General features: G+C 37.4%; 2 protein-coding genes and 1 long non-coding RNA gene across 14 annotated transcripts in view; 2 read left to right on the top strand and 1 right to left on the bottom strand.

Moving 5' to 3' along the window:
* The window catches only part of LOC126876373 (venom serine protease Bi-VSP-like), a 60,601-nt gene that overhangs the window by 23,161 nt on the left and 15,197 nt on the right, over positions 1-22,243 (top strand). The window contains exons 5-7 of one of the 9 annotated variants that reach the window (XM_050639224.1): positions 6,426-6,580; positions 6,909-7,250; positions 7,661-7,792. The exons of 3 other annotated variants lie outside the window; for them this stretch is intronic. In XM_050639224.1, the coding sequence (XP_050495181.1) occupies positions 6,426-6,580; positions 6,909-7,064 (311 nt within the window). In that variant the 3' untranslated portion in view covers positions 7,065-7,250; positions 7,661-7,792. Of the gene's footprint in view, positions 1-6,425; positions 6,581-6,908; positions 7,620-7,660; positions 8,406-8,617; positions 8,714-8,789; positions 9,029-22,243 lie in introns of those variants that run through there. 5 more of the 9 variants (XM_050639231.1, XM_050639222.1, XM_050639227.1 and 2 more) reach the window with 5 other exon arrangements.
* On the bottom strand, positions 1,589-7,741 carry LOC126876381 (omega-amidase NIT2-A-like). Its single transcript, XM_050639244.1, has 4 exons — positions 7,659-7,741; positions 2,811-2,995; positions 2,242-2,410; positions 1,589-1,967 (listed from the first exon to the last, which is right to left on the bottom strand). Exons 2-4 carry the CDS (start codon positions 2,892-2,894, stop codon positions 1,834-1,836), a joined length of 387 nt encoding a protein of 128 aa, XP_050495201.1. The 5' UTR covers positions 2,895-2,995; positions 7,659-7,741; the 3' UTR covers positions 1,589-1,833.
* Positions 3,530-6,356, top strand: LOC126876392 (uncharacterized). 4 transcript variants are annotated; one of them, XR_007694167.1, is made up of 6 exons: positions 3,530-4,473; positions 5,095-5,145; positions 5,204-5,385; positions 5,567-5,821; positions 5,893-6,090; positions 6,259-6,356. It is a non-coding gene; the product is annotated as an uncharacterized LOC126876392 (long non-coding RNA). The 4 variants fall into 4 exon arrangements; XR_007694166.1 differs by having other exon boundaries at positions 5,095-5,470; XR_007694165.1 differs by having other exon boundaries at positions 5,095-5,385.

Raw genomic sequence — 22,243 nt, forward strand, 5'->3', positions numbered from 1 at the left:
AGCCCCGCAACATTGCAATCTAAAGTCTACTATAACTGTAACTAAACTATTGTAGTTATTCAATCCGATTGTAATTGTTCGAGATTAGTGACGGTGAGCTTTGGCTCGAGGTGACAGTCTGTCGCCCAACGTAGCCGCGGTCAAAGGATGAACGCTTTGCCTAACAAAGGTATGGAGTAATTCTATAGCTCTCCTTAAAAGAAATATTCGTGGCGACACGCGACAGTAAACATTCCCACGGTTTCTGTCCCGTGGCTCGCCACACGCAGACCCTATTCTTCGAGTAAGATGATTGCCAGATGTCGATGCGTCTCCGCAGTACATGTTCGGCTAGCCCGAGGGCCCGTTATAAATCTTAAGGTTTAGTTAACTAAAGTCCTTCAAACAGACAAACAGTCTTTGTCCCAACTACGGGAAGATAGGGGAGACATATTTTTCAACGAGCGACGTCTCCCACTAGCAACTTTCCCTCGAGGGCGGCTACCATCTTTTTCTAACCACCGATATGGAGATTGACCAATTAGCAGCAACGTCAATTTCCCTTACTTCCTAAACGAAGGCTTTCCTCGACGAATCCGATGATCTCGTGTCCTTAGACACACCCCATTATAGTTTTCCTCTGTGGCATCATCGGGACGGGACGGGCATTCTTTTACGCGCTCCCGTCGACCAAAGAGTAACGTCTTTACGCTCAGCAATTATTTTTACGAATCAGACTTAGATTCAGCGAGAACGCCCATCTGTCATCCCGTTGGCCGCGGATTCGTTATCGAACCGGAGACCATTGTCACTAGTGTCGCGGACGTCTCACCGCCGTGGTAGATTGTCAAACCTGTGTTATTCATACCTGTGTCAATAAATCGTATCTTCGTTACACCGCAACGATGGCTACCTTCAATGAAGACTCCTCAAACACCGACAACCCTATCCCCAATGTCATTCCGACATATATATCCACCGAAAATGCGCTCTTGTAGACAAACGCTCGATTCGCGTCATAGCTTTTAAAGCTTGTCGCATCTCAATCCGTTGGAAAAAGTTTTTCCTGTAGCATATTTTATTTTTACGAACCAACAAGGTCTTTGTTTATTTCCTTCTGCTTTTGCTCCAATTTCCCCATTGTTTTTTCAAGGATAGTATTTCAGAGCCACTAGTCAAGTTTATTGTAACAATAAACGTACGTTTCGGAAACATTTTGTGCTGTGAAACAGAATACACTAAAGTTTGAAGGTCACATCGATTTTCGAAAGTTTATAAATGGAGGTGTATGACAGTATCACCAGCTGTTGCTGTCCAAGTAACTCCAACATCGAAATACTACAACGATTCCAATCGAAAACGCTAAGAGCCTTAATAGACGCACCTTGGTATGTTACCAACGAAACCATCCATCGCGACCTCAAGATACCTACAGTCAAAGAGGAAATAGCAAAATATAGCGACAGATATAGCAAAAGAGTCAACAAACACCGAAACCCCCTAATCACTGGACTACTCGATACGACGGACCAGATTCGATTTCTTTTTACTACAGACATGCAAAAAATTTCGTCTTGTCTTACTTCCTCAACAACTTTTAGATCTGATAGAAAAAAGAAACATACGAAGTAATAAGTAATGCTTACTAATAAATTCAACAAATACAGAGGAAGATGGCTAAATCGATAAATTAACGAGACTAAAAATTAATTACATCATGGATCTCTCGCTTTTAATTTTAAGCTGTAAATTACCGATATCGGTGACTGCCATATTCTCTTGAGTTTCCAAATCGTAAAGAATCTTTCCCCAGGGATTGGTCAACTGTGTATGTCCCCATGCGACGTAACTTGCTTAAGGAACACGAGCCGGTGATATGCAGGCAACGTATAATTGATTATCATTCGCTCTGAAACGCTGAAGTAATGACCAGTGCAGTGGTCCAGTGGTCATATTGAATGCCGCTGGATATATCAGCATTTGGCAACCTAACCCAGAGAAGCAGGAAATATGAAGCCACCGAATACCAATTAACTTCGTAGTTGCACGGTTCACATTCCATCATTTCTGAATATGCGAGGACAGTCCTCTTATTGTGCTTTTAATTCTTTTATTTGTTTCATTTTCAGCAAATATACTGGTTTTTTAAATTAAGCTTCTTTTTATACAGAGTTACAGATTATATTAATTTTATATAGAATATATTTAAGAAAGATATTTAATTTTTTGCTAGTTAAGTATTGATCGATTAAGTTACTGTACCTTTGTTCCGATAAATGCGTGCCATTTCCTCGAATCTAATATCATAGCAAATGCCAATACCTATTTTGCAGCCCTTCACATCGAACGTCGTTAGGGAGTTACCAGGACTGAGTGAATCACTCTCTCGAAAAGTAATCTTATTAGGAATGTCGATGTCGAATAGATGTACCTAATAACATAAAAATGTAGTCGCTAATTCTATTGCTGCAACTTTTGTAATTTAATATCAAAGTTACCAACTCCTAAACTTTAATTATTTTTTATTTAATAACTGACAGCGTTTTTATCACTTTCTTTTATTAAAAAATCCTATCATTTAATAATGTTTAAAAAGGAGAAAAAATAAGTATAATAATATTTTAAGTATGTGAAAAATTTATACAACACAAACACATTACAACAAAAATGGGCGTTTCCCGTATCATAACGTATTTTATAAACCGTAAATTATAGAATTGGTTATAGTATACGTATGTACATATGTATATTCCTAAATTATTCCTAGATAGAGTCACTTTCTTCGCCCCAATATTTTCAAATTCAAAGCCATAAAGGAATATATTACTTACCTTTCGGTGTTTTGCTATCAAAGTTCCATCGGGACCCCAAATAGTACAGGTATTGTACAATTTATCGCCCCCTATTTCAGGCATCGTACCACCAACTACATAGATGTTGTTTTCTTTAGCTGCGTTCGATGAAGCAACGCTCGTTTCACCATCAGGAATACTCTCGGCGTATTTTGGAAAGTACTCTGCATTGCAATATTTCAATTAATGAAAAATAACTGTCTTTTGTTCCAACCATAAATTAAATTGAAATGTTTGTCAGTTTTTTATTTTTTAAATTATTAAAATAACTAAGTTTTATATTTCGACTTAATTAAATATGCAATTACTTAGCTAATAGTATATATAATAAATTGTTTCTACAGGTTCAAAATGAAAAATGAATATTTAGAAATATTTAATTACGACAATGCTATTTGTGTTAGCATCAGTGGCTTGTTACTCAACGACTTTGCTAGTACTTTTTCAAACATAAAGTTAGTTTTCAATTAACACTTATACTAGAGGCGGAATTATAAATGCAAAATAATTGATAATACTAATTTATAAGTACCTAATTATTAGTATCTTAAAAAATATATTTATACAAAAATCACGATAATCATGAAAATGGGGAAATCCTATATTCTCGAATCAATTCACAATTTATTTTGCATATTAATTAGATTCCGCGCTCATCAGTACGTACTCACTGGCGACATCGAGAAAATTCCTGTATCGGCAATTCCTCGTACGACCAGAGGATCGGAAATATCAAAGGATATTATGGCGCAGCGCGAGTGGAGAAACAGAAACATATGAGCTTAACACCGTAATACTCTTATCATAGAAATAGAAGCAGTCCTCAATTCCCGCCCTCTAACTTCTATCTCCACCGATCCAAATGATCTCCTAGCCCTCACTCCCGGACATTTCCTCATTGGCGATTCATTAATGTGCTTACGTGATCGAGATTTCAGGGACATTCCATCGAACCGACTCTCCAAATGGCAGCATATCCAACAGCTTAAACAACATTTTTGGAACCGCTGGCATAAGGAGTATTTGAACGAGCTAACCAACCGCAATAAATGGAGCAAGGGTGGACACAGCATCCAAAAGGGCACAATCGTCATCCTCAGAGAGGACAACGTTCCCTCCATGCATTGGCCTCTGGGCCGAGTTATCAAGATTCATCCAGGCGCCGATGGTGTCATCCGGACAGCTACAGTTCAGACGGCAAAGAGCATTTTGGATCGGGGCGTCAAAAGGCTTGTCCCACTGCCAATTCAACCCGATCTCGAGAAACCCGAACAACTAGCCACCGAGACGAAATAAGATGGGAACTTCAACCACACCTCCCTAGTTTGATCGGTACCCTCTCAACGGGGGGAGAATGTTACGCCATGCGGCTTACCATAGGTCATATTCTTAACTATCGATCGCGGCACTATAATGTCGCAGACGGATCGTCGTGTCTGCCCGGCAAACAAACATTGTAGTGGCAAGCGCATGGTTCATTAAGCAGGGCGACTTCCAGAAACGTCGACTCGTGGCCCGTATTTTACCTCGCGTAAAAGAATGTGGCGTGATCCGAACGTAGTGGGGGTCGCCTTCCAGAAAAAACGAAAAAAATCGAAAGGCGTTCAGAACTTTTCGAGATGTCGAACCGTCAACACATGTGGTATGTCGCGCATTACTTATCAACCAAAACGCAGTTACATTTTTTTTGTTCCATTTATATCTTTCTAGTTAATAAGTTGTTGAAATAAACATTAATTTATTTGTGTTAATTCTGTGGAATTTCGTTGAACTACCCTTATTATCATAATCGAAATAAGGGGATCGATCAGTTCGTGGCGTCGATTATTTAATCGTAACGGGAACTTACAACTCTCGTTGACGTGCTATCTCGCGATCGCGTCTCTCCGCGAACGGTCGAAACAAAATGATTCACACTAAAAACTGTCCTGAATTCCTAAGAATTTATTTACCGCAAAACTGACAAAGTGTTTATTTAAAACATGAGGTTGAAGGTAGTCCTTTTCTTTCATTTCATTCATTTTCATTTTCTTTCTTAAGTATGGCTAACACAATATCTAATCAATTAAAATTTTATATTTTCACGTGAAAAGTTTCTTTAGATAATTATTATCAACATGATGACTAACTCTTACGGATTAATACGTGTCTGTAGGGCAATCCGGTGGACTTGATCGGCCTTTTACTTCGAAAGTTGAGTAATCGGTGTCGCTTTCTTACGCATCTTTGAACTGTATAAATGTTTTAAAATTGTTTGATCCAGAATGTACCACACCGGACAATCAAGAAGGCAGGTGCCTTGACTACAGAAAATGTAAACCTCTGCAAGAAATATGGCAGATACAGTACCGTACAGCCACCGATTTTTATAGACGATCAGTGTGCAGATACCAGGGCAATGTTACGATCGTTTGCTGTCCGAACGATCCAAACAAAGAGAAGAGAGAAATTTTAATAAAAACTGTGTATAAGTATAAGGCTTTGCGACCACCATACTGTGGTTTTAGCAACGTCTCTCATACCAGGGTGGTCGATGGTAAACCAGCTGAACTTGGTACGTTTTATGTCTTTCTTTCCGATTAATAATAAGCCATTTACTGCAAAGAATGAACTTTAAAGGCATTAAACAGCACATCAATGTACATTTCAATTAGACTAAATAATAATGCTATGATTTTATCGGTAGTAACTTTACTTATTAACTTGAATTATTTCTTTCTTTTACTTCATGTTAGGAAGAGTATCTTTTTGCTTGAAATAAAAAATTGATATAGGAGTAATAATATGGATAGAGATCAAAAACTGTTAGGGCAGAAATTACACGTTTGAACTTTATAGTTCAGTATAGTTCAAATAGAAATTATATAGAATTATTTAATAATTTGTATTCCACTGGAATAAAAATTTAATTTCTGTCTTTATCAAATCTCTATTTCAGAGTATTTGTACGTATGTACTTATCGTCTGCTGTATGATCGAATATCGAATAGGTAATAATCGTTGTTACCCGTTATGTGAGAAAAAATTATGTATATTCACAACTATGACTATTGCATTTTAGGCGCTTGGCCATGGATCGCTGCATTAGGTTTTCGTAATCCCCGAAACCCAGACAAACCACTATGGAAGTGCGGAGGTTCCCTGATATCGGCTAGGCATGTTTTGACCGCAGCACATTGTGCACATATGGATGGAATAGAAAACATACACAATCATAATATTGCCATTCTTAGATTGGTGGAGGAGGTGCCATTTTCGAGTAAGTCCTCAAATATATATATATATATATGCTATTGAGTATTACTGAAGTATCATATCCTGAAATTTCTTACTGTACACATATATTGTGTCATAAAGCGTGTATAATTCTTTCTCATACTTTTGGTCATTGGTTTCCTGCATTTTCATTTATTTTTTTATTTTTCAGGGTACGTATATCCCATTTGTACGAAAGAGCCCCTACGAAAGAGCAACTTCGTCGGCTATAACCCCCTTGTTGCTGGATCGGGAGCATTAAGATATAATAAGTGATATCAATTTTATAATAAAATTAAATAGTTCCAGTCTTAAATATCTTTCTTATTTTCTTCGTAGGACGACCACGACGTAATGCATTAATGGAAGTACAAATGCCAGTGATTAAGAACGCCGAATGCAAAATAGCTTATTCCAAATTTCCTAATGCACCTGATATCACTGATGGTATAATATGCGCCGAACATGCTCAGGGTGGAGAGGATTCTTGTACGGTAATTAAGTTACAGAGTTACTACAAACTATACGGTATCTGAAGACACGTCGATTCGAATTAACATCAAATCGACGTCTTAAACATTAAAAATAATAGATAAACACAATTTAATAGTTTTGCCCACTTCTCACACCTCGTTATGGTATTTAATCTAATTTCCTTCTAATCTTAGTTTTGCTCAAAATACATATAACATGTACGTTATAAATTGGAGTATTTCAATACACAAATCAATAGAAGATTATTACTGTATATAAGTATAATTTCAATACAATTCGATCGATATATTTCAGTATCTTTGATTAAAAATTTAACGATCCTTTCAGGCTGACCGCGGCGGACCACTGCTGATACAACATGAATTAACCTCGTATTTAATAAGTATTGTGTCTTATGCTTATAAGTGCGGCACAGCTGGGTATCCCAGCGTTTACACTAGGGTCACATCGTACCTTGACTTCATTCTCCAAGCGATGCAATAATATGATATTACTGTTCCATAAATATCATTGTGTAAAAAACGTAAAGTTGGATTTTCTTATTGTGGAGATAAGAAACAGCTCAAATTTACATTGTTTTGTACGTTACAAATTATAGGCTTAAAATGTACGAAATGTAACTTTGAAACGACACTAATTTTTTACGCACGATAAACCTCCACGACTTAGGTATGTAAAGATGATAAACGTGTATTAATTCTATTAATTTGGTAATAATAAACCAACTTTCTGAGAAGTTCTGTAAATTTCGTTTCTGTTGTATCAAGAGAATAATGGAATATTCCACTTAGATCGTATACTTCTTGTACGTACGTACAAAATTTTCCGGCTAATCTAAAACACTTCATAAGATAGAGAGCTTCTGGAAATTCGGACACAGAGAGTGCATAAAATACAAGATAAGTCTCGTGTCTTTCAAAATTATTTTTTATTCGCTAAAAACGTCCTGTGTACTCATGCAATCACATGCAACCTCGAAACTTCACTTATTTTTTATCACTTTCCAATTCAATACACAGTTTCAGCATTTTTGACTATATGTAAGAGAAATTTCCATTCAGCCAAAGGTGTACTTACAGATTATAGATTCCTATACGACTCTCAGTAAAAATTTATCCGCACTCCAGATAGTTAAAACTTCTGTCGACCGTATTGATCCATCTGCACTCTTCGTATGACGTCAATATCTGTTCAGTGCTGCTGCGCAGGTTTCTTTGTGTTACGTCAATTCGTTTGTGACCGTTGCGCGAGTAATGGCGCTTTGCAATGGTGATTTGCAGGAAAACAGTGCAGGATGCTGTGATTCGTTTCTTGTGGTCGGAGGTTATGTTTGATGCCTATATTTATCAAAGATTTAATGCACATTATGGAGAAAGTGTTTTGTCACGAAGTGTGTTTGAATGGGCACAAAAGTTCAAAGAAGATCGCACGAGTGTTATGAAAAAACAGCTGGACGCCCGTCCACATCCACGATGACAACATTGAACGTGCTCATGAACTTATGCTCTATGGAATAGACGAGTGACACTGGATAATGTGGCAAATCATTTGCAAATCAGCCACGGCTCTGCTTATGCAATAGTGCACGACAGATTTGGATTTTAAAAAGTTTGTGCGAGATGGATGCCGAAAAAGCTGATGAAAAGGTGAAGACGACGATGCATTCGTGGTTCGCAGCTCAGCCCAAAACATTTTTTAATGAGAAAATACAAAGGTCCTTCGGCAAATGGACAAAGTGTATACAGAAATCGAGTGATTATGTCAAAAAATGATGTATGTCTTTTTTGACAATTGCTTAAAATAAATTCTACACCGACAGAGCGGGTAACTTTTTACTCACCCTCGTAAGACACTTAAATTTCCAATCTATTATGATGAATAAAAGAGCTTATACTATTAAATCTAATTGTATTTTGTTGCATGAGAGTACACGTGTATGTGATGTACATTACCTTTATATCCCCTTGAACGCTTCAATATTGCGCATATATACTATATTTTGTACAGCTTCTATAAAATTTCGTATGTTTGTTTAGGCTGTTAATCTAGAGGCTGGAGTACAAAGAAGTGGCACAATGATGTGGGCTGATGACATTTATAATTATCAAGGAATCACCCCTACATTCGCTCAGGTATATATCGTTGACTATAACGTATTTAACATATATGATTGTTAGAATATTAATAATTAATTTTTAATTCTATCAGAATTTTAATGAAACTGTCCCTTGGGAAGGAAGAACTGATACCTTGATATCACGGTTTGTACATCCTATATATACGACAAATTTTAGAACATTATATAACGAAGAACCAGATCGTCGTGGCCATGTGATGTGAATAAAAGGACTTGAATTTGATGATATTTTTATAATGTTAGATAACATAACTAAGTATCTTCACAGTAAGATAGGATGACATGGTTTACATGATCTTAATGTTGTTCACTCGAGTGATGATATTATAAGGAAAAGCGTAATATCACAGGTAGGATGATTCATAATTTAGAACTACTAACTCATGTATGTATTAAAAATTAAAGAAATATATTAAATTTTATAGGATATTTATGTTTAGTAACCAGTAATTCAGAGATTGGTATTCATGGTTACTATAACGAGGCTGTAGAAACGCACCCTTTCTTCTTTGCAAATGGTCCTGTATTTATGTCTAAGCCGAAACTGGAACCTCTGAATAATTTAGATTTATTCTTGTTATTTTCTAAAATACTTATCTACAGTATACCATAAGGAATGATACCGTATCGCACCTAATCAAGTGCCTTAAGAAACATCAACAGGATATCACAGTAAGTAATCCCTTATCGACAGATATGTAAGTAAAAGTTATCTGTCATTGTTATACACAATTATGTGTTAGTGTTATACACAGTTATTTATCATTTTCTATTAATTCAGTTGTAGCCACTACAATATCTATGACACTGGTAGTAATTATAAGAACAATAATGATGTTCTATAAGAGGAAATGATGATTAGGAACAAAAACTTACAGGTAAGTCAAAGTATATGTTATTTGCCATTTGAAAAGAAAGTTACTAACTTGGAATTTTTTGATAAATAATAATTGTGCAAAATATATTGGATTTCAAATTTGTCAAAAATTGATATTTAAGAAGCATTGTAATAATATAACATTAATATTTTGATTTTTCAGAAGATATCATGCGGTGGATGGATAATATGCAAAAAATATTAAGCAGTATATGAATTTTCCTATTGCGTAGAGATAACAAAATGAATTTTAAAAAATGTCGACACGGTAATAAGAAATAGCATCATGACAAAGAATATATAAAGACAGTTTCATTTTTTATAAATAAAAATTTGTTGTTCCAGATTTTGAAATACAGTGAAACGTTTAATTAGTATCTTAATATCTTTAAATAATTATTATTTTAGAATCAATTGTAATTGTATCATACGTACTTTTGAATTCGTGCAAGAACATATGTAATTTTGAAGTAGTTATTATTAGGAAACTGTTAGACGCGAACAGTATGCGAAAAGTTAGTATGCAGTGTAATAATTATCAATCAAAACACAAGAATTAAATTCTTGAGGAAAAAATTTCCGGAATTTCTTATTTACATGATTATAGAGAAATCCATAATAAAAAGGAGCTGCTTTCTAATACTTCGCTTCCTTGTAATGCCTACGTTAACAATAACGAGGTTCGACTTTTTGTTTTTAGAGGGATACTGGAAAATTTGAAAGTACAGTACCATTGGGAAGAAAATCACGATATTGAAAACGATATTTGCAAGTAAATTTCCAAAAAATCTGTTTTCAAATTTTCGCTTTCTATTTCACATTAAAAGAAAGGGAGGGCTGCCTTCTTTTTCTGCAAGACAAAACAAACATTCTGAATCTCGTATCAATGAATGATGTCAATAAGTTATTTTTCTTTTCAGATTGAACAATATTCCAGATTTATTCATAATTTCATACTACGCGAAGAATAGACTTTCATAGGTATATAAAGGAAATATTAAGTATAGGAAAACTCTTTTTCGTTGTAGGTGACATATGCTTCACGGTTGAACACATGTATTTTTGAACACATATAAATGAAAAAGTACTCTTATGGAGAAAAAGAATTGATACCTTCGATTGACATTAGATAATGTATATAAACTTATGAACAATCACTATCACTATCAGTTTGTATTTTAGGTGCACACGCAGATTTGTTGGAGTTCTTATAAAATGTACTTCCTGTACGAACGTTTTATTCTTCCAAATTTTACGATACTATGTCTCATATGATAACTATATGGATTAAACGTAATATAAATGATCCGAAAATAGACTCGAACGACATTAATTGTCTTTCTATTTATACCAATATCGAAAATACAAGTAAAGCTGGAGCAATAGTATGCAAGAATGGACTATTTATTATTTTAAACCAAATCATAGCATATTCAGAATGCACAGTATTATCATGAAATGTAAATGAATCAGTTGTAAACGAACGATTTTACTGTAAAATCATTGCCTCCTTTTTTTCATCTGAAATATAGCAGCAATGAGTACATTCTTTTAATATATAATAAAACGAGATATCTTTATAAAGTTACATATGTCATCACTGGTAACTGTTATCTCGTATGACGCCAAATATACCGTTAGTATGGAATGATATTTTTATGAAGATATACTTTAATGATAGATTTTATGAATGAAACGTTATATAAGAAAAATTATCTCTTGTTATTCTATGAAGTGTAGTAGCTAATGAAGATTAATTTTACGAAGTGTTAGAGTAAAAGAGAATTAAAAAATTAAAAAGATCTAAATAAGATTGTTCGTGTGGCTTAATTATCTCAATTCTGGTACACCACTTGTTACATTCTAACTAATTAGCGCTAAACAATAACTTGCAAATATTAAAGATATTAACACCTAAAGGTTTTCAGGAAATTTTATAATATTTGATTATTGTATATCTAGTCATTGATTGATAAAATTTCTTGTATAAGCATAGATCGAGGTTGACGTCATACGCAGATTGCATATCATTGACAGGTATCGTTTTAATTTATTTTATGGCTAGAATCGTTTGAATATTATACGAATAATTATTTCCATTCGAACGATTAATAAATCACGTACCTATAAAAGATATATTACGAAAAAGAGGTGACGAAACAAAAAAATATTGGAAATTCCGTTGTCATTAGATCAATTACTTTTGCAATGATTTTTATTTCCATGTAATTACATATGAAATGGGTAATTCATTAACATCTCCTCGAATCGAATATAATTCGTTACACTTCACAACGATTCAAATAATGGACGGGAAATATATAATAACTTTCCTGTCCTTGCGTTAAAATAGTACTGTACAAATCAGATGATACAACCTAACCCCAACCTAACCCCAAAAAACCCAATTACATCCACATTGCATGACAGCACACTTGCAATGGATTTTTGTGATTTCAATGTCACAGACAATGACACAACTAATCAGAACACGTTCGAGGCTATAGACATTGAAATTACCGCGTGTTTAATACGTTTAAAGCATAAATCTAAATTTCACGCGATTATTTCTTTGTACATTGTGAAACTCTTAAATTATCTTAATCGAATAAATAATCCTAATGTAATAAAACATCTTGAAATAGACCTAGATATCTGAAACAGAAACTCGAAGGATAAGAAATCCTAAAAGGTACTAATCCTAAAATAACAAACTCCTAAATAATAAACAAGTGATAAAACCTGTTATAAATAATAAACCTTACCTGGAATAATCAAATCCTAACTAATCGAAAATAAAATAAGGCAAGCAATTCTTAATCTTTCAAGTAATTTTTCCGAAAACACAGAAAGATAGAGAAATTAAAAAGACGCAGCACAAATTGCAGCACAATGAAAGTTTCGGAGCGATGAATACGATCGTATTAAACTAAATAATTTTCAAAAGTGAAATTACACTGAAACGTATATCGATGATATTTGTCATTTCTACGATCTGTTTCGCTTGATCGTGCTTCTTTTCTGATGTAAATTCAATTTATAATACGAACTAAGTTTCCTTTATTATTATTAGTCCTGCGTCTTTTTAATTCGTCACTTCTTTTATTTCAGAACAATGACGGGCTCCAAGATGCTGTTCGGATGTTTGGCGTTAATTGCTTTTCTGCATCCATTAGTTCACGTTTGTACTTCGAGTAGTACAGCTCAAGGTTTGTACTTCGAGTTGTCTTTTTCCATGCACTTCAAATTCCAATACGATCTGGTCACGCGGCCTTCGTACAATTTCGAAAATTACCTGTTTGGTAATCGTCAATGAAAAAAGAAGTTATGCGTGACCTCAACACATTGAAACAATTTTTATGATTTTTTATTTGCCGGTTGGTCAGCAAGTTAATGGAAAAATTTCACTTAACTATTCGCGTTAATCTCTTCGGTTTAACTTTTGGGAAATGCTTCGTTAGCTTCGGGAATATTCCAACGATTCGTTTTACGTACAAAATAAGCATGATAAATATTACATCACGGTAATGTAATATCGGAATATATTAAAGGTGTAATTTTGTTCGATTAATTATAATTTATTAATAATGGATTGAAAATACAGATATTAGTTAGACAGAGAAACGATGTTTGATTAACAGGAAAACTAAATGCAACGCTCGTATTTACAACAAATAACTTGACAACTATTTGGTAACTCTCTCTCTCTCTCTCTCTCTCTCTCTCTCTCTCTCACTAGCAACTCTAACACTCGACAACACTCGCAACTCAATTCTAACGACTCTATGCTTCGACGTCTCGATCAACTCTGATTCTCGCAACACGCACACTTTTCGATTCGCCTTGAATAGCGAAACCGTCCTTCTTCTAACGTTGTCTATTGTTTCCCTCATACCTATGTAAGAACTACCAACTACGTGCCTTTAGTCACGTAGGCACTCTTAAATGTAAACGAACCACAGAAACACGACGTACACGGTTTTTCTATTTTCAGCCGATCTCCAATCAAAGCTATTCTACGATATTACAATCGGCCTTTCCTGACAATCACATCTGCCCTCAGATGTGCTCATCAGCGCCGCTCGCACTTACATCACTATCGTCAGCATTCCACCATTTCATGTGATCGGCTGCCGTGGAAGTTGTACGTGGCCCTTCGTGCTCCCCCTCTCGCTGCACTATGTATCGGTCATTTCGCAGGACTTTTATCACCCGATACGGTCCAAGAAACTTCGGATGCAGCTTTAGCCCGGGACCCCTCTGCATCCTCTCGATTGCCACTAGATCTCCCGTCCTGTATGCTGTCGCCTTCTTGCGTCTCCTGTTATACGCCCGCTTGTTTCGGATTTGGATCTCCTCAATCCGTCTCTTTGCGTCCGCACGCAGCTGATCTCGTTCCTCTTGGAACACCGCGGCCTGTTCGTCCTCGATGCTACTGCTCCTCTTTCGCTCTTCCTCTATCTTCCTCTCCGTTGTTTGTTTACCCATTTCACTCTTGTCAGGGGCTTTGATCGTCGTGGCAGCATCGTGACATTTTCGTAGGCTCGGTTCGTACATGGAAGACGTTAACAACTTACCATCTACCGAGACTATGATCTCTTCTTTTTCGAAGGTCTTCACGTTCATCGTGTCCTCGACAATCCCATCGTCGTCCTCGTCATCCACATCCTCTGTATATCGATATTATTGGAGGGATTCCGCACGTGCGACTTCCCTTGTCTTTTCGTTCGCCTTGCATTCACTCTCTTCGAGTCTATCCGAAAACTTGAAACAACCCTCGCACCCGCAACGCTATCCTTCTCAGTAAATTCGCAAATATCATCAACAACATCCTTAGCCAGATTCTTCCTCCTCGTGATGTTCGCTAAGTCCTCCTGCTGGCCGCAAGAATCCGACGAGGACACCATCTCTTGGTCCACTTTACCAATCACCACGTGTCTTGCCACTATTCTCCGTTCCTCCGACACTTGCTGCACAGCTGCCCGATACTTCTTCAAAACTTCTGCTAACTCTTCTTTATTTTCTTCCAATTGCGACAGTAGCTCAGTTCGTTCGCGACTAGCTACATTAACACGATCTTCTGCTTCGGAACGTTGCCGCAGTACTTCCTGCAACGAAGCCAGCGTCTCATTCGGTTCTTGCTCCAGTGCCTGTTTCGCTTTAACTGCAACTGCTCTAGCGCATTCTGCATCTTCTAACTGGTTCTTCAGCTGTCGTAAAGCTGCTTTACCCGTCGAGTCACCTTTCGATCTCTCCAGCATCGTTTGAGCGTCTCTTAGCAATGCTTTGGTTCTCTTCAAATCTCTTTTTAGCCTATGTTGCATGTCCTTAACGTGTGACAAATCTATCTCACTCGCCTGTGTCTCTACATCTATCTTGAGGACTTCCGGACACTCATCGGGATTTTCGTCCTTTATTCTACTAATAAAAGATTCTCCCCCTTTTATACTTATTTCAACAGTGTCCAAAAAGTCTGCGCCAATAATAAGCGAATGTTGCATCACTGTGTCTGGAACTACGTGTATGGTTATACAGTACGACTCATTGTCTATAATAATGTTCGTCGAAAATTTCCCGAGCGTAAAATTCCTTCCGGAACCGACACCGCGAAATCCAACGATTTCCCGACTTAATCTGGGCGCTCCGATTTTCACATGCTGATCTGCTCGCATTAGAGTCAGCTCACTACCGGTGTCTATCAACGCGCTCAATTTGAAATTTTCCATCTTAACATCCTTACCACGCCTTGTTTGTAACGACCGAAACACGCTGTAAACTTTTTTTGAGGGCTCACCCAAATTGTCGCAACTTGATGCGATGTGTCCGTACTCCCTACATTTGAAGCAATTGTAGCATCGCGTCTTCCTCGCATCTCCAGATCGACCGGGTTCCTTGTTCCTCTCGGTTTCGGACAGCTTCGCCACCGGCTTTACCCTGTTACTCTTCGGCTCCTCAAATTTCGTCCTCATCTCCATATCTCTTTTTATCGCTTCGTAGCGCCTGAAACGCTCTTTTAATTGCTCGATATTCCTGGCTCCGTATAGCACAGTCTTGTTCGCGACCTCGTCGGGAATGCCTTGAATAATGTAGTCTATCAAGGATTGCGTATCAACCCTTCCTTGTTTTGCAATCCCGCACATGTGATACATATATTGTTGCAGACTCTCATCTGCTTTCTTCTTTCTATGGGATAACTCGCCATGTATCTGTTGGTCGCTTACTACATTTTCAAACTCATTCCTCAACGCCTTTTTTAGCTTTGCCCAGGACTTCGCGCATCGTTTTTGTCGTACGAAGGCCTGAGCGGAGCCTGCGAGTAATTTCTTAGCATAGGCCACCATGTGGGCGTCTGACCAACCCCACACTTCTGCCATTTCCTCGAAGTCTTCCACCCACTGATTTACCCTCAGCAGATCATCCCCGCTGAATTTCTCTAATGAGTCTTCCACGTCTTTAAGACTCAACATCGAACCGACGCATACCTTCTGCTGCTACTCATCGCGGTCCTGATACACCGCTCGCGTGCCTCTCCTGTATTCTCGCGCGCCTTGTTTATCGTCCTCGCCTTCACTTTCGTCGGAGCTCTCTTCTTCCGACGATACATCGTCTCCTTCTAGGGCCGCCTGTAGCCGCGCGCGTAGTTCGGATTTTCTTCCCGTTACCTTCAACCCCAAGCTAACGAGACGCGCTCTCAGCTCTTTCGTCCTCAGCTTCTCGAGGTCTTCCTCTCCCTCTTGACTGCGTTCGGCTCTCTGCTTGCTTCTTAGATCTCGCTGGTTTGTTGGTTCTTCGCCACGCTTCGAATCCTTAGGAGTAGATCGACCAGGTTTGCACGCTCTGTTCAACCTGGCAACCAGCACTGATCTCGCACCGGATATAGGCAGATTCATCTGTGCGAGCTTACTCCTCAGCTCCTCCAGCGTCAAATCCTCTTCACCCGACAATCGTTCGTCTTCAACGTTTGCCATTTTATTCTATTCTTTTCTACTCCCGCAGAAATAGCTCCGTTAAATCGTATCGTTTCTCTGTCTTATTCAATCCCGGACGAGCCCCCACTTGTAATATCGGAATATATTAATAATGGATTGAAAATACAGATATTAGTTAGACAGAGAAACGATGTTTGATTAACAGGAAAACTAAATGCAACGCTCGTATTTACAACAAATAACTTGACAACTATTTGGTAACTCTCTCTCTCTCGCTCTCTCTCTCTCTCACTAGCAACTCTAACACTCGACAACACTCGCAACTCAATTCTAACGGCTCTATGCTTCGACGTCTCGATCAACTCTGATTCTCGCAACACGCACACTTTTCGATTCGCCTTGGATAGCGAAACCGACCTTCTTCTAACGCGTTTTTAAAACGCGATGGCGCTATCACTTTCTAAAAGCGTCGTCTTTACATTTCCGATGGCCACGGGCACACCCGACTGCCAGATATACAATGTGTTATAAGAGTATCATTACCATACTTTTCATGAAAAGAGCAATTTTTCTTGATAACTATACTCTGTAACATAGATTGAAGTCGCTGATTTGATCCCTCTGATATCGTTGTCTTATGAGAGTCTCGCCTGGTCTTGATTGGTTCTGTTGACTCTTATCGTTGTGAAAAATCGATTCGTTGTGTACCTTTTTTGTATAGAGAATTATTTTGTGGTAGAATATAATGTTGTAATATTTGTGGTCTTTACTTTACTAATTTTGTCACTGTGCCGCTCTTTGGTTAGTTGAGCGATTCATATTCCGCATATATTCCGTACTTGCTTCGCTTGGTACTTTTATAATTTTCGCAGTTACAATAAAAAATTTAATTCTTAACAGATTAAAGATTTAACCTCTTGCTTTATAGTGTACAATAATTTTTTTTTTTTTTTTTTTTTATAGGTTATGTGATCCATAGTTTGAGTAAGTAGTACATATATATATATTTACGTGACAAGCTTTCATTTCAATCTATATTTAAGATTAATATTTTATCAGTTTCTGTTCGTAACAACATCGAAGTAGTCAATAAGTTTGAAGAGTATAATTAAGGAAGTTATGAAGCAAGAGGTTAAGAACAAATTCTGAAAGAGGTTATGTACAACTCAGTAGTACTGCTTTACATTACTTTGCGAATTACTTTTCAAGCATAAAAATAGTTTAACAGCCACTTATAGTTACTTCCTTACCATTACATTCATTAAATTCGTTTGATTTTGTAAACAAAATAACCACGCTGACCAGTCTCTTATTTAAAATAGAATTATTTTGTCATATATCCAACAGTTTACTTTCTCTTCGCTTTGTCTCGTATTACGACTTTATAACGGTGTTTCTTTAAACTTTAAACGATCGTAATAAATGTATTTACGGACGATGACTGATATCTGGTCTGTCTTAAAGTTGCAACTAATTAGTGCCCCGTTACTTTGGACGTTATGAAATGTTGTATAACCAAAGACTTATCTTCTCTTTTGGTAGTTGCATAAGAGAAGACTGAGCCGTTGAAACGCTCGAATAGATTAGCTGATTCGCTTAACGTATTTTTACTTCCGACGAGCTAAACACAAGAGCAGAAAGCACATAAGGAATAATACAGAAACGTCAAACGTATACAGAAATATATTTCGTAAAAGCATTAGTACGTAACATGTCTTTATAATTCTATTTATGTATAGTAAAATGGCTTGTATCCATTTTCATGAATTATAACTGACATTTCAAAGCATTCATGTAGATATGTAACTCTCGTTAATTAATAATTTAACAATGCGTCATGAAACGTATCATTTTCGTTTCTTCCTTTGTTTCGTTATACACAGGAACGAATTTGTAAATAAAGATGTATAATCAACGATAACATATGACAGCGAGTATAATAACTGTCAGCAAAGGAAGAGGTCGGTAAAATGATTGTGGTTGATTTCAGTGTATCGGTAAATAAGCTTTGACAGACGTTGCCGGGGGACTCGGTGTCGGTGAAACCGCGTCGATGAAATGATTGTCAGTAATTTAAAGATAACCCAATTTATTGATCTGTCTCCCCTTCATGGCGTTGTACGTCTCTCTATAAAACATATTTTACCTCGGAGGGCTGAAAAATTTAACTTGGTCTCACTGGACTGGACTGTAAGTAAGAAAATTGAAATGCAAAATCCACGTGTGAGCGCAACGGTTTAGATGGAAAGTTCGATAGGACAATTATGTATATTAGCCTGAAAGAAAGCTCGTGGCTTCGCACGCAACACGTAATTTCCCTCGCTGAAATAATCCTATTACAACGATACGATTTAAAATTTTCCTTAACAGACCTCGCAATGTAATTCTTCATCTACAATTTTTTATTCGGCCTGAAACAAGAGACTTTCGAAGCCTTATAGAGTCTCGCGAATCTAAAAGTCAGGTTTCAACGTATTTTCGCGTCTTATTCTATAATACTGAAGACATTAAAGGTGTTAACGATTATTGTCTCACTATGTACGTACATCAAACGAGTACTTACGTAAGAGACGAATGGAAATGGAAACAGCCGAGAATAATTGAAGATAATTTGAATACGTTCCAGGCTATAATACAATTTCTCGTGAACCGTAATTGATTCGCAGAAGGGAATTGCTGCTTCTCACGACTAGCAAAGTGTTTCGCAAAAAAAGAAAAAAAAGAAAAATGGTATCGGAAGGATAGAAAAAAAGCGGTGGCCTACATCAAGCAATCTTCATGCCGATAATGCATTTATTATTCAGTTCGTTCATTTTCTATCGCGTAACAGACACTGGGATAACTGACAGAACGAGCGTATAAATCTTGCATCTCTCAACCTGACTTCTCCCAATTCGCATACTTCCATCCTTCGTATAAGTGACAATGAATCAGAAGAGTTTCATAGCAATATTGAACAACATACAGTCAACTACAACACCATTAGATACATCCACCATACAGTCAACTACAACACCATTAGATAACAGCAATACAATAGATTATAATTTTCTACGTGTCATTGATTCATCATCATCATTTTCCATTTTTTTAGCATATGTAAAAACGTATCTGACGTAATCTTACCTCGCTCTTTGAGTAAAAAAATCCATTCAAATGAAACAAAGGGAAAAGAAATAAGAAAACAAACACTCACATATGAATCTTCATTACATAACTGTATGTACTCCTCGAGGTATAATTACTCAGACACGTTACAGCGTACCTTCTTCGTTCCCTGATGGCTGATGTTGATCGTTGACGTTTATAATGAAAGAATTTCGTCAACGGCGCCATCTGGATCCTTGTTGAAAAATTAAAATAGCCGCAACAGCACCATTAAGCTCATCACCCAGAGTAGCTCTTGTTGCTGAGTCGTGGAGGAATTCTTATCATCAACGACATAAACTATACCAGTTCTGGTAACGTTATTCAGATGGTCCAGGCACTCGAACTCGCAATATCGCTCTCCAACACGGAATTTCTTGCATGTCTGTAGTAAAAAGAAATCGATCAATTGTACAGATCAATCGTCACTCGACTGCTCGAGAATTCAGATCATCCAGAGAATAGAATAGAGACGTGGAAAAATGTAGTGCGATCATCGCAGTGGGAGGAAATAGGGGGATAGGGACCAAATGAATGAACGAGATGTTAAGGACAACTGACGATAAGTTCTTCTTTTGTCGGGAATTGCATGTTTGTGAATGGTTTGTGGGTGGTTAGGTGGAGAGAATTGAAGAGTTTGGAGGTGACTGGAAGAGTGTTTTGGGCAAGGTAGATTGCAGAATGGTTGCGGTAGCATTGTGTTAATTATGGGTTTGTACATGTAATCTTTGTATGTATCACTACATACAACCTAACGTATATTTTTAATAATACATCAGAGTTTTAGTTATTTCATAGCTATGAATTTTATACTCTATAATCTTGACGTTTTATTTCACAGAAGCGTTTGAATATCCATAAAAATTAAATGAACCAATGTATTCATTATCTTATAGAGAAGATATATTATTTTTAATTATGTTCCAATTATTTATCATGATCCTGATTTCCTTATTCTGAAAATTTGAAAGGAAGTTTTGTAGTTTGATACTTTCAGCGACAAAGGGTCAATATTGCTTTAGTATATTTCGTCACATATACATGTATATCTATATGTCGGAGATGAAAGGACACCGGAACCTTTGGATAGCCCCGCAACATTGCAATCTAAAGTCTACTATAACTGTAACTAAACTATTGTAGTTATTCAATCCGATTGTAATTGTTCGAGATTAGTGACGGTGAGCTTTGGCTCGAGGTGACAGTCTGTCGCCCAACGTAGCCGCGGTCAAAGGATGAACGCTTTGCCTAACAAAGGTATGGAGTAATTCTATAGCTCTCCTTAAAAGAAATATTCGTGGCGACACGCGACAGTAAACATTCCCACGGTTTCTGTCCCGTGGCTCGCCACACGCAGACCCTATTCTTCGAGTAAGATGATTGCCAGATGTCGATGCGTCTCCGCAGTACATGTTCGGCTAGCCCGAGGGCCCGTTATAAATCTTAAGGTTTAGTTAACTAAAGTCCTTCAAACAGACAAACAGTCTTTGTCCCAACTACGGGAAGATAGGGGAGACATATTTTTCAACGAGCGACGTCTCCCACTAGCAACTTTCCCTCGAGGGCGGCTACCATCTTTTTCTAACCACCGATATGGAGATTGACCAATTAGCAGCAACGTCAATTTCCCTTACTTCCTAAACGAAGGCTTTCCTCGACGAATCCGATGATCTCGTGTCCTTAGACACACCCCATTATAGTTTTCCTCTGTGGCATCATCGGGACGGGACGGGCATTCTTTTACGCGCTCCCGTCGACCAAAGAGTAACGTCTTTACGCTCAGCAATTATTTTTACGAATCAGACTTAGATTCAGCGAGAACGCCCATCTGTCATCCCGTTGGCCGCGGATTCGTTATCGAACCGGAGACCATTGTCACTAGTGTCGCGGACGTCTCACCGCCGTGGTAGATTGTCAAACCTGTGTTATTCATACCTGTGTCAATAAATCGTATCTTCGTTACACCGCAACGATGGCTACCTTCAATGAAGACTCCTCAAACACCGACAACCCTATCCCCAATGTCATTCCGACATATATATCCACCGAAAATGCGCTCTTGTAGACAAACGCTCGATTCGCGTCATAGCTTTTAAAGCTTGTCGCATCTCAATCCGTTGGAAAAAGTTTTTCCTGTAGCATATTTTATTTTTACGAACCAACAAGGTCTTTGTTTATTTCCTTCTGCTTTTGCTCCAATTTCCCCATTGTTTTTTCAAGGATAGTATTTCAGAGCCACTAGTCAAGTTTATTGTAACAATAAACGTACGTTTCGGAAACATTTTGTGCTGTGAAACAGAATACACTAAAGTTTGAAGGTCACATCGATTTTCGAAAGTTTATAAATGGAGGTGTATGACAGTATCACCAGCTGTTGCTGTCCAAGTAACTCCAACATCGAAATACTACAACGATTCCAATCGAAAACGCTAAGAGCCTTAATAGACGCACCTTGGTATGTTACCAACGAAACCATCCATCGCGACCTCAAGATACCTACAGTCAAAGAGGAAATAGCAAAATATAGCGACAGATATAGCAAAAGAGTCAACAAACACCGAAACCCCCTAAT

Source organism: Bombus huntii, unplaced genomic scaffold, assembly GCF_024542735.1.
Source record: "Bombus huntii isolate Logan2020A unplaced genomic scaffold, iyBomHunt1.1 ctg00000073.1, whole genome shotgun sequence".
Taxonomy (NCBI): domain Eukaryota; kingdom Metazoa; phylum Arthropoda; class Insecta; order Hymenoptera; family Apidae; genus Bombus; species Bombus huntii.